Source organism: Bos taurus, chromosome 15 (genome assembly GCF_002263795.3).
Source record: "Bos taurus isolate L1 Dominette 01449 registration number 42190680 breed Hereford chromosome 15, ARS-UCD2.0, whole genome shotgun sequence".
Classification (NCBI taxonomy): domain Eukaryota; kingdom Metazoa; phylum Chordata; class Mammalia; order Artiodactyla; family Bovidae; genus Bos; species Bos taurus.
The window spans coordinates 47358168-47372115 of NC_037342.1; the positions used below are offsets into that span (position 1 = coordinate 47358168).

The 13948-nt window shown below is 39.3% G+C and overlaps 2 protein-coding genes across 2 annotated transcripts; both read right to left on the reverse strand.

Annotated features, from left to right (window-relative positions):
* Positions 1 to 679: 679 nt before the first annotated feature.
* OR52N5B (olfactory receptor family 52 subfamily N member 5B) lies at positions 680 to 1645 on the reverse strand. The gene has a single exon (NM_001390559.1). It carries the CDS (start codon positions 1643 to 1645, stop codon positions 680 to 682), a length of 966 nt encoding a protein of 321 aa, NP_001377488.1.
* Positions 1646 to 11394: 9749 nt separating this feature from the next.
* On the reverse strand, positions 11395 to 12354 carry OR52N1C (olfactory receptor family 52 subfamily N member 1C). Its single transcript, NM_001390764.1, has one exon. The coding sequence runs from the start codon at positions 12352 to 12354 to the stop codon at positions 11395 to 11397; it is 960 nt and encodes a 319-aa protein (NP_001377693.1).
* Positions 12355 to 13948: the final 1594 nt, after the last annotated feature.

Consider the following 13948-nt stretch of genomic DNA (forward strand, 5'->3'; position numbering starts at 1 on the left):
AACAAATAGAAATGAAAAATCTCAAATTGCACTAGAAGACTCTTGAGAGTCCCTTAGACTGCAAGGAGATCCAACCAGTCCATTCTAAAGAAGATCAGTCCTGGGTGATTGTTACAATATGATGTTTACTAAGTACCATTTTTGAAAAAATCAGTGACTGCCATTTTGCCTGTATATTATCAGTGTAATTCTTAAACTAAATTAACTTCAATGATGCCTAGGCTGGAAAATGCCCTGAAAAGCTATTTAATTTCTTATCCATAAGGACGATTACATAGAGAAGGAAATGGCAACCCACTCCAGTATGCTTGCCTGGGAAATCCCATGGACAGAAGAGTCTGGCAGGCTACAGTCCATGGGGTTGCAAGACAGTTGGCCATGACTTAACAATTGAACAGCAAAGGAAGATTATAATCACAGACAAGACACTTAACTCTCAAAAGGTTAAGAAAATATCCTACATGAATACATTAAGATGAAAGGTGTGAGAAACCAATATCAATGACTTGGTTCAAACTAGTGATAGAGGAAAAAAATATGGGGAGTCACTGGAATATAAATCCAGAATTATCTGTAACTTTTCCCACTGTAGTTGCATAAAACAGTTCATAGAAAAGACACAATATCACACATGAGTTTCTTCTTTGTTGTTTTTCATTCATCTTTATTCTATCTCATTTCACTTGTCCTGAGTACTTGCACCTTTCTCACCCTGCAAGAGCTTTATGACATTGTCTCGAATCTGTTTTGTCTTTATCCCGTAAACAATGGGGTTGAGAGTTGGGGGAAGAAGAAGATAAAGATTAGCCACAATGATGTGAAGAGAAGAGGGAATAGAGTGTCCTCCAAAACGGTGAGTAAATAAAGTGAACAATGCTGGAACATAAGTGACAATAATGGCAGATATATGGGCAGTGCAGGTGCTGAAGGCTTTCTGCCGAGCGTCTGCTGAGGAGAGACTGACCACCGCCCGAAGGATCATAGTGTACGATACAGATATGCAGCTGATATCAAACACTCCGATCAGGAGGGCAACCACCAGACCATAGATGACATTGACCTTGATACTGGCGCAGGATAACTTCACCACTGACATGTGGTCACAATATGTATGGGAGATAATATTGCTTTGGCAGAAGGGCAAACGCTTAACCAAGAATGGAAAAGGAATCATCAGCAATGCACCCCTCAGGAAGGTGACAAGTCCAGCTTTGGCAATGATAGGGTTAGTGAGTATGGTAGCATAGCGCAGTGGGTAGCAAATGGCCACATAGCGGTCCAGAGCCATGAGCATGAGCACTCCAGACTCCACACCTGTGAACCCATGGACAAAGAACATCTGGACTAAACAAGCATTGAAGTTAATTTCCTTGAGATTGAACCAGAAGATGCAGAGTGCATTGGGTAGGGTAGTGGTACAGGTAAAGAGATCAACGAGGGAGAGCATTGCCAGAAAAAAATACATTGGATGATGCAAGGACTCCTCATGATGAATGAGATACACAAGGCCAAGGTTTCCCAGAAGGGAGATGATATACATTGTGCAGAATGGGAGGGAGATCCATACATGTACTCTTTCCAGACCAGGAATGCCATTAAGAATAAAATATTTGGGGGGCACACATGAATTGTTGGAAACCAGCATAACTAATTCAATAAAGAGACTCTATTTTTTCCATCCATAAGTTTGTACCCTAGGAGAAGAAACAAAAATATATATATAAATTTAGTTTAGATCATCCTTGAGAATGTAGACTTCTGTTTGGCATAAAATTATATTTATAACAGTACCAACAATTTTGAATAATAGTGATTATTAAAATGCACAGTCTTTTGAATAAAAAAATATTAAAGAATATTTTTAAAGTTTTGTAAACAATTTAAATGTAATTTTAGAGCCACAATTGCAAAATTGTAGTTTTTGTTTTGTCACCAAATAAAAGAAGATACTGAGGTAGAGAAAGATTGAATAATGTTGCTGCTGCTGCTGCTAAGTCGCTTCAGTAGTGTCCAACTCTGTGCAACCCCATAGACAGCAGCCTATCAGGCTCTCCCATCCCTGGGATTCTCCAGGCAAGAACACTGGAGTGGGTTGTTATTTCCTTCTCCAATGCATGAAAGTGAAAAGTGAAGTTGCTCAGTCGCATCCGACTCTCACAGACTCCATGGACTGCAGCCTACCAGGCTCCTCCATTCATGAGATTGTCCAGGCAAGAGTACTGGAGTGTGTTACAATTGCCTTCTCCAGAATAATGTTGAATATCAAGCAAAACTAGATTCATAACCTCAGGTGTAACCAACATAAAGATAATTTTCAGACAAGTAATGTATAAGCAATCTATGTCACAATTCATGAGTATCCCTTCTAAATGCACACTAGATATTTCTATCTTAAATTTCCACAGACAGTTTACATTCTTCATATCCAAGACTAAATCATTTCAGCCTCTATCCCATGGCAAAATAAGCTCCATTACTGAGTTCTGCTTTTTAGATAATGATGTCTAACACACGATCTACCAACATCTTTGTGACCTTCTCAGGTGTGCCTCTAGCTTATCTTGGATATATATATTTCCTTATAACTCAAAGTCTCTTAGTTCTTACTTTGTCCAGGTCATCTCAGCACAAATATTATCTGTATTCTATCCTTAGTCAGGGGAAAAGCTGTATTTTTAAACCAGAAATAAATTTAATATCAGTCCTTCCTTCCTATTACCACTCTTAGCTGTCTTTTAAAGACCACCAGCTACATCCACTCATTTATTTGCATAACCTTTTGTATTTTTCAAAGCAAATATGTTCTATAGATACTTTTGAAGACATTTTAATCCTACTTGGTAATCTTCAAAATCTCCTTATCAATTTGAATATAGAGCTCAAATTTCTTGGCATATCATTATATAAAGTAAACTTTAGTTTTTATCTTCTCTTTCCCGTGTTATTTCTTTCCATTCCTTAAGCACCCAAGAGTATCCTCATTTGGATGATGTATTATATGATCACAGTATCCCATAACTTAGCATTTCATGCTTAGACTTTGGTGACCACTTGCACATTTCAGCTACAGCATATACCTCTAGCCTATGTTGACTTTGTTCAATTTATTTCCCTTATTTGAAAACCTATCCACCATATAGCTTTCTTGATATATTTTCTTTGAATACTGAGACAGAATGTCACTTCCTTCAAAAAGGACAGGCATCCCAGAGTCCAGGGTAAGTTACTGTCATTAAGTTCCCTGACCCAGGGACAGAGCCAGGATGTTTTATTTGCTTGCCTCATGAGAAATGCTGGTCTGGATGAAGCACAAGCTGGAATTAAGATTGCTGGGAGAAATATCAATAACCTCAGATACGCAGATGATACCACCCTTATGGCAGAAAGTGAAGAGAACTAAGGGGCCTGTTGATGAAAGTGAAAGAGGAGAGTGGAAAAGTTGGCTTAAAGCTCAACGTTCAGAAAACTAAGACCATGACATCTGGTCCCATCACATCATGGCAAATAGATGGGGAAACAGTGGCAACAGTGGCTGACTATATTTTGAGGGGCTCCAAAATCACTGCAGATGGTGACTTCAGCCATGAAATTAGAAGATGCTTACTCCCTGGAAGGAAAGTTATGACCAACCTAGACAGCATATTAAAAAGCAGAGACATTACTTTGCCGACAAAGGTCCATCTAGTCAAGGTTATGGTTTTTCCAGTAGTCGTGTATGGATGCAAGAGTTGGACTATAAAGAAAGCTGAGCACGAAAGAATTTATGCTTTTGAACTGTGGTGTTGGAGAAGACTCTTGAGAGTCCTGTGGACTGCAAGGGGATCCAACCAGTCCATCCTAAAGGAGATCAGTCCTGAGTGTTCATTGGAAGGACTGATGCTGAAGCTGAAACTCCATTACTTTGGCCACCTCATGCGAAGAACTGACTCATTTGAAAAGACCCTGATGCTGGGAAAGATTGAAGGCAGGAGATGAAGGGGACAACAGAGGATGGGATGATTGGATGGCATCACTGACTCAATGGACATGAGTTTGGGTGAACTCCGCGAGTTGGTGATGGACAGGGAGACCTGGCATGCTGCAGTCCATGGGGTCGAAAAGAGTCGGACACGACTGAGCAACTGAACTGAACTGAAAGATAATAGTGATTAATTCAAAGTGAAATCTAGGTTTTTCTATCTCAGACTTCACATCTGTTTCACTAAACCAAATCCTTTACAAAAGCTAACAAGCTGTGGATCAATCTCATTTATTTGTTTTGTGTTTGTTTACTGGCTTGTTTTCTCTGGAGGAATATGAGCCTCCGTGTTTCAAATAGGGATCTTTACATCTCCTGCTTCTTAAAATTTCTCCTTGCCCAGTTTCCCAGTCATCTTCTATGCAAAGAACAAGAGGACTGTGTTGTGGGATTATCCATACTTTCTCTTTCAAAGGTAAAGGTAAATTGGTTACAAATACTATTCAGACTTACCCGGAATCTCTCCCACTTCCTTATTTTTGCCTGTGATTCTAGGGAAGTATTAAGGAGACAGAATAGAGAAAAGTATTGGAAGTACAATGACTAAATCACAGGAAGAGAGATCCACCTCAAAGTGTATTTTTGATCTTGCACTGAGCTTTTTTCAATGAAAGAGGCAAGGCAGCACACAGTACTACAAAAAGCATCCCACATTGTGCTGTGCTATACAATACCACCTCACGTTCCCTCCTTGATGATAATACATGCCATTACCTGATCCAGAGTCTAAGCCTGCAGGACCTGATGGGAAGTACAGGGACTAATGTTATTGCTGCTTCTTCTCCTGTTCCCTCATCCCGCACTAGGCAGCCATTATTTGTTGAAAATAGTATGCAGCACCCATTGCTGCCTGTGGCTGTTTATAATGGAAAACAGGCATATTTAGATTATTGTTTGACTTCAGCATCCATCCCCTCAAAATCAGAATGAATCAGGAACTGCTTAGGCCCTAAGAAAGCATGCTTCTCAGTTTTTAAAAAACCTTTATGCTGTTTCTCTAGAGATGGCCCAGGACAGCGATTTTTAGGAATTTAGATTCTGAGACACAGACTAAAATTCTGTCAGGCATATGAAGAATCCTTTCCATGATCCTTTGGAGAGGAATGTGAGAGAAAATGCTGAATCCTGAAAAGAAAGTTCTAAGTTCTCTGAGATAGTTTCACTCTTTGTTATTGTTATTCTAAATGTTTTTCTTGAAATATCAAATTTACTTTTTTAGTGATACACAATGCTATCATTGACACTGAATATTTCAAGTGTATGGAATCTAAATTAAGCACTTCCATTTGTTAAATTTTTTAGAAATTTCATTAAGCATCCACCAAGTGCTAGGCAACGCACCTTCAGCATTTAGCATAAGGGTCTTCTGTGCCTCCTCGGGCTATTTTAGGTTTACCTTGTGCATAAACAGCCAGTTTGCATACCAGCTCAAGTATTTATCTACGTCTACAGAAACAAGAAGCAGCAGTGCTAGTTACCCATTTAAATATATTTACTTATTTATTATTTAAATTCATCTTTGAATTCAATTAGATTCCTTTAATGAGTGTGAGTCTGAGTGAACTCCGGGAGTTGGTGATAGACAGGGAGGCCTGGCGTGCTGCGATTCATGGGGTCACAAAGAGTCGGACACGACTGAGTGACTGAAATGAACTGAACTGAATGAGTGCAATGATAGCCACTCTATCTAACTGAGATACAATATGTTTAAAATTTGCCAAAAAGATACAGAAATTTTGTGCTCTCTATACTAAATGCTGATGAAGTACAGCTCCTTCTTTCTTTATTCAAAACAGACTCTTTACTTGAAAGTCACCTTCTTTCTCTCTGCTACCCTCACATTTTCCCCCTTTTATCAAGATGATGATAACTTGCAGACCTGTACCAGAAGGTCTTTCATGTTTATTATATACCTTTACTGACCTGTGTGCTATGTTACCCATGAATGAAGATAGTACCTGGATTTTAAAAAATAAGCAAATTGAAATCAGATTGGAGAAGGCAATGGCACCCTACTCCAGTACTCTTGCCTGGAGAGTCCCATGGACAGAGGAGCCTGGTGGGCTGCAGTCCATGGGGTCGCTAAGAGTCAGACACGACTGAGCAGTTTCACTTTTCACTTTCATGCATTGGAGAAGGAAATGGCAACCCACTCCAGTGTTCTTGCCTGGAGAATCCCAGGGACGGGGGAGCCTGGTGGGCTGCCGTCTATGGGGTCGCACAGAGTCAGACACAACTGAAGCGATTGGATGACTGCAAGTTGTATGACTGAACTGAAGAAAGGAAAGGTGATGGGGAAGCTTGAGCTAGTGACTTCAAGGGAAAGGTATGTACCTATTTATCTTTCCTGATATAAGTCATCTTAAACTTATTAGTGTCTAATTCTCTGTCTCTGCCATTATGCCATACTTTATAAATGTGAATATTAAAAAAATAAAGAATTACCTCTATACTCTAAAGGTTTTGAGAGAGAAGGAAATGGCAACCCACTCTAGTACTCTTGCCTGGAAAATCCCATGTACAGAGGAGCCTCGTAGGCTGCAGTCCATGGGGTCGCTAAGAGTCGGACACGACTGAGCGACTTCACTTTCACTTTTCACTTTCATGCATTGGAGAAGGAAATGGTGACCCACTCCAGCATTCTTGCCTGGAGAATCCCAGGGACTGGGGAGCTTGGTGGGCTGCCGTCTATGGGGTCACACAGAGTCAGACACGACTGAAGCGACTTAGCAGCAACAGTCTTACTCCTGCCCACAAAAGAGCACACATTCCTTGTTAATACTATCTCTCCTTTGAAGGTGGATTATGTTCTTCCTAAATTTTCCTTCACCAAGAAATAACCAAATAACCTACTCTGTAGGGCAAAGCCCTCTATGCCTGTGATGACACAGTAGAATGAAACAAGACAATGTTTTGTCATAAGCCTAGAATCTGAAAGGCATTACCTTACCCACACAGTAGATCCAGACTAAAAGGAATGTGAAAGGCGCTCATGCCAGGGAGAGGGCTCAGGAATGTACATGATGGTAGCACCCTGGTTTCACCTTATAACCCACAGATCTGAAGTGCTTAGTCTAGCAGACTTCTCACGGGAAACAGGTTTAATCTCACATCCTTAGGACTCCCAAGTCTCAATGTGAAACAGGGCTTAAATCCCCAAAGACTATAGAGCCCTAAGGGAGGGCATGATACAAAGCTTCAGATATTTGGAAAAAATAAACCCCAACCAGCTGGTTCCAGAATGAGAGAAGTCCAGAAAGTAATTCCTATGGTACCAATATCCAGCGTTTAGGATTACAAGTTGGAAATTCTTACCTAAGGCAATTAAAAATAAATAAAAATATATATGTGTGTGATTTTATATAGTGCTTAGTTGTTTTTATTCTGAATTCTAAAATATTATACTCAATTTAAAAAGAGAAAAATGCAGCAATAAAAACACTTTTAAACAGCACATACTACCAACAGTAAGAAAATGATTGCTATTAGGATTTTGTGTCTCCACCAGAAATTACTAGAACTAATCAATAATTATAGTAAAGTTGCAGGATATAAAATTAACACATAGAAATCCCTTGCATTCCTATACACTAATAATGAGAAAACTGAAAGAGAAATTAAGGAAACAATTCCATTCACCATTGCAATGGAAAGAATAAAATACTTAGGAATATATCTACCTAAAGAAATTAAAGACCTATATATAGAAAACTATAAAACACTGGTGAAAGAAATCAAAGAGGACACTAATAGATGGAGAAATATACCATGTTTATGGATTGGAAGAATCAATATAGTGAAAATGAGTATACTACCCAAAGCAATTTATAGATTCAATGCAATCCCTATCAAGCTACCAACGGTATTCTTCACAGAGCTAGAACAAACAATTTCACAATTTGTATGGAAATACAAAAAACCTCGAATAGCCAAAGCTATCTTGAGAAAGAAGAATGGAACTGGAGGAATCAACCTACCTGACTTCAGGCTCTATTACAAAGCCACAGTTATCAAGACAGTATGGTACTGGCACAAAGACAGAAATATAGATCAATGGAACAAAATAGAAAGCCCAGAGATAAATCCACGCACATATGGACACCTTATTTTTGACAAAGGAGGCAAGAATATACAATGGATTAAAGACAATCTCTTTAATAAGTGGTGCTGGGAAAACTGGTCAACCACTTGTAAAAGAATGAAAATAGACCACTTTCTGACACCATACACAAAAATAAACTCAAAATGGATTAAAGATCCCAATGTAAGACCAGAAATTATAAAACTCCTAGAGGAGAACATAGGCAAAACACTCTCCGACATACATCACAGCAGGATCCTCTATGACCAACTTCCCAGAATATTGGAAATAAAAGCAAAAATAAACAAATGGGACCTAATTAAACTTAAAAGCTTCTGCACAACAAAGGAAACTATTAGCAAGGTGAAAAGGCAGCCTTCAGAATGGGAGAAAATAATAGCAAATGAAGCAACGGACAAACAACTAATCTCAAAAATATACAAGCAACTCCTACAGCTCAACTCCAGAAAAATAAATGACCCAATCAAAAAATGGGCCAAAGAACTAAATAGACATTTCTCCAAAGAAGACATACAGATGGCTAACAAACACATGAAAAGATGCTCAACATCACTCATTATCAGAGAAATGCAAATCAAAACCACTATGAGGTACCATTTCATGCCAGTCAGAATGGCTGCGATCCAAAAGTCTACAAGCAATAAATGCTGGAGAGGGTGTGGAGAAAAGGGAACCCTCTTACACTGTTGGTGGGAATGCAAACTAGTACAGCCACTATGGAGAACAGTGTGGAGATTCCTTAAAAAACTGGAAATAGAACTGCCTTATGACCCAGCAACCCCTCTGCTGGGCATACACACTGAGGAAACCAGAAGGGAAAGAGACACGTGTACCCCAATGTTCATTGCAGCACTGTTTATAATAGCCAGGACATGGAAGCAACCTAGATGTCCATCAGCAGATGAATGGATAAGAAAGCAGTGGTACATATACACAATGGAGTATTACTCAGCCATTAAAAAGAATACATTTGAGTCAACAGAGTGAAGTAAGCCAGAAAGAAAAACACCAATACAGTATACTAACGCATATATATGGAATTTAGAAAGATGGTAACAATAACCCTGTGTACGAGACAGCAAAAGAGACACTGATGTATAGATCAGTCTTATGGACTCTGTGGGAGAGAGAGAGGGTGGGGAGATTTGGGAGAATACCATTGAAACATGTATAATATCATGTATGAAACGAGTCGCCAGTCCAGATTCGATGCACGATACTGGATGCTTGGGGCTGGTGCACTGGGACGACCCAGAGGGAGGGTATGGGGAGGGAGGAGGGAGGAGGGTTCAGGATGGGGAACACAGGTATACCTGTGGCGGATTCATTTCGATATTTGGCAAAACTAATACAATATTGTAAAGTTTACAAATAAAATAAAATTTAAAAAAAAAAACAGAAAAAAAAGAATCAATTCAAAAAAATAAAAAATATATCAGGATCACAGGTATTTTTCATTTATTGTTTCCATTTATATATATACTCACAACAGAAAATTTTTATGCCATAAGAAAGAAAGAAATCTTGTCACTTGTGACAAGATGGATGAATCTTGAAGGCATTATGCTACATGAGATTAGTCAGAGACAGAAAGATAATTACTGTTTGGTATCACTTACATGTGACAGCAGAAAAAGCCAGATTCATGAAAACTGATAGTAGAATGGTGGTTACCAGAGTTTGGGATATGGGGGATTTGGGTCAATGTTGTGTAAGAGTATGAACGTGGAACAAATAGATAAATAAATCCTGGAGTTTTAGTAATACACGTCATATATTTTCAACTTATACAATGCCTTATGCCACTTATATCTCAGAAAAATAATTTTTTAAAGGACAAGTAAATTCTCAGTGACTTACACACTAATTTAAATAAGTTAACTCAAGTCAATGTCTTTAATTATTTATATGAGATTATCCTAGTCAGTTCAGTTCAGTCTCTCAGTCATGTCCAACTCTTTGCGACCCCATGAACTGCATCACGCCAGGCTTCCCTGTCCATCACCAACTCCCCAAGATTGCTCAAATTCATGTCCATCGAATCGGTAACGCCATCCAACTGTCTTAACCTCTACTGTCCCCTTCTCTTCCTTCTTCTATCCCAGTCAAGAAAATGGAAATGAAGATGTGGTTATGAGTTAAAATAAAGGGTGTTCAAGATAAAAGTTTTGACTTCTGTTTCTTATGATTATCTTAATTATGTTGTTTGATATAATTTGTATAAAAGTACATATATTTGCACTAAATTTAGCATACTTCTGAGAGAAAAAAGAAGTAAGCCATAGACAACATAGGAGGCAAGGAAGAAAATGTTTCACAGTTTAGGGAGATGCGTGAATACAATCAAGACATATTGTTTTAAATAAGTATTTTATTAAAACATAATAAGCGTGCAAAAAAGAGCATACACCATAAGTGTACAGCTTCATGAAAATTCACCAAGTCCTTGTAATTACCATTTAGGTCAAGAGCTAAAGCCTTGACAGCACCTCAGAATCACCCTCTCATATCCTATCCAATCATTACCTATACCCTTGTTCTCTAAGTTAAATATCATCTTGATTTCTAACACCACAAATGAGTTTTGCCTGCTGGTGGACTTTATATAAATAAAATTATAAATATGTATGACTTTGTTTCTTTCACTTGACAGTTTATGTGAACAGACCACAATTATTTACTTATTCAGCTGGATTATAATGGACATAGCTTCTAGGTATTGAAAACACTGCACCTTACACCTTTAATAAGTTTTCTGGTGAACATACGTATGCATTGCTGGATACACAGCTGACAAACTTAGTAAAGAAAACATCAGATAAGGACTTGGAAAATAAGAATAAACTCCAAGTGGTGTTGGAAGGAGAATGCTGAGGTAAATAAAAGCACAAGCATTGATGAATACACCTTAACATTTGCCAGGGATTTAAATTTTTTAATGTTTACTTCCAATTCTTATGATCCAACACTGTAACTCAAAGTTTTGTGGATTGTCATTCAGGAGCAAAATGTCAGTCTATGAAAATTACATGAACTGAACTTTGAAGTCTCCTGTGAATAAAAGAGGCTCTAGAGAACATGAAATTTTAGAAGAAAGGGTCTTTGCTTACATACACATAGTGGTACCCTTTTAAGAGAAGTTTAAAGATAAAAATCACAACAAATATTTCCTATGACCAGATATTTGCTTTCAGTTGGAGGACTCCGCATTGACTAAAAAATGTCGTCCCTATTGACCTCGGGCTGACTAAGAAAACTTCTCAGAAGTCTCTAATTAAATGTTATGAGAAGGATTGTCCTTTCCTTTAAGCAAGAACCTAGTAATACATGTTCGTATCTGCTTGGTTTTTATCCCATACACAATAGGATTCATTGTAGGAGGCATGAGTAGATTAGCCATAATAATATGTATGTGTGGAGGAATGGAGCGTCCCCCAAAACGATGTGTAAAGAAGGTGAAGAAGGCTGGGACATAGGTAATGACGATGGCAAAGATGTGTGCAGTGCAGGTGCTGAAGGCCTTCTGCCGAGCCTCTGCTGAGGACAGGCTGACCACTGCCTGCAGGATCATGGTGTAGGAGACTGTGATGCACAGGATGTCAAAGCCCCCAATCAAGAGGGCAACCATCAAACCATAGATGGCATTGACCTTAACATTGCCACAGGATATCTTGGCCACAGACATGTGGTCACAGTAGGTATGTAGTATGACATTGCCCCTGCAGTATGGCAGGCGTTTGGTGAGGAAAGTGAAAGGGATAACAAGCATTACACCTCTAAGAAAAGTAAGGAGCCCAGCCTTGGCAATGACTGAATTAGTGAGAACAGTAGCATAGCGCAAGGGGTAGCAGATGGCCACGTAGCGGTCCAGGGCCATGAGCATGAGCACCCCAGACTCCATCCCTGTGAAGGTGTGCACAAAGAACATCTGGGCCAGGCAGGCCTTAAAATCAATCTCCTTGAGATTGAACCACAATATGCAGAGAGTGTTGGGAAGAGTGCTGGTGCACATGAGAACATCTGTGAAGGAAAGAAGGGCTAGGAAGATGTGCATTGGTCTGTGTAAGGCTTCTTCAGAGTAGATGAGATACATAAGGCCAAAGTTCCCTGTGATTGCAATGCTATACATGGTACACAGAGGGAAGGAGACCCACAGATGCACTTCTTCCAATCCAGGGATGCCATTTAGGATGAATGAGACTGGAGTTAGGCTAGTGTCATTCAGAAGTAACATACTGTCTGTTGGAAGTTCATGATACACCGGTTACAGAATTGCTCTGTAGGCAGAAAAAATAAGATCAGAGATGAGCTGACAAGTAAGATTTTCTTTATCATAGTTGATAATTTGTCTTTCTTGTAGATCAATCACATGTACATTCTCTTATGTTGAATATGTGATATTACACTCTCATTATGTGACATTACCCTCTGATCCTTCTTCAGTGATCAATGCAAAGAAATAGAGGAAAACAATAGAATGGAAAAGACTAGAGAGCTCTTTAAGAAAATTAGAGACACCAAGGGACTATTTCATGCAAAGATGTGCACAATAAAGGAAAGAAATGGTAGGGGCCTAACAGAAGCATAAGATGTTAAGAACAAGTGGCAAGAATACACAGAAGAGCTATACAAAAAAGATCTTCATGACCCAGATAACCACGATGGTGTGATCATTCACCTAGAGTCAGATATCCTGGAATGCGAAGTCAAGTGGGCCTTAGGAAGCATAACTATGAACAAAGCTAGTGGAGGTGATGAAATTCTAGTTGAGCTATTTCAAATCCTATAAGATGATGCTGTGAAAGTGCCAGCAAATTTGGAATACTCAGCAGTGACCACAGGACTGGGAAAGGTCAGTTTTCATTTCAATCTCAATGAAAGACAATGCCAAAGAATGCTCAGACTACCACATAATTGCCCTCATCTCACACGCTAGTAAAGTAATGCTCAAAATTCTCCAAGCCAGGCTTCAACAGTACATGAACCATTAACTTCCAGATGTTCAAGCTGGATTTAGAAAAGGCAGAGGCACCAGAGATCAAATTACAAACGTCCATTGGATCATCGAAAAAGCAAGAGAGTTCCGGAAAAACCTCTGCTTTATTGATGACGCCAGAGCCTTTGACTGTGTGGATCACAACAAACTGTGGAAAATTCTTAAAGAGAGGGGAATACCAGACCACCTGACCTGCCTCCTGAGAAATCTGTATGCAAGTCAAGAAGCAACCGTTAGAACTGGGCATGGTATAACAGACTGGTTCCAAATCGGGAAAGGAGTACATCAAGGCTGCATATTGTCACCCTGCTTATTTAACTTATATGCAGAGTATATCATGCAAAATGCTAGGCTGGATGAAGTACACATTAGAATCAAGATTTGGGGGAGAAATATCAATAATCTCAGATATGCAGATGATACCACCCTTATGGCAGAAGACGAAGAACTAAAGAGTCTCTCGATGAAAGTGAAAGAGGAGAGTGAAAAAGTTGGCTTAAAACTCAACATTCAGAAAACTAAGATCATGGCATCCTGACTGATGCTGAAGCTGAAACTCCAATACTTCGCCACATGATGCAAAAAACTGACTCACTGGAAAAGACCCTGATGCTGGGAAAGATTGAAGGTGGGAGGAGAAGGGGATTACAGAAGATGAAATGGTTGGATGGCATCACTGACTCGATGGACATGAGTTTGAGTAAGCTCTGGGAATTGGTAATGGACAGGGAGGCCTGGCATGCTGCAGTCCATGGGGCTGGAAAGAACTGGACATGAGTTAGCAACTGAACTGAACTGAACACTGTCATTGGATCATGCCTTAACCATTAGA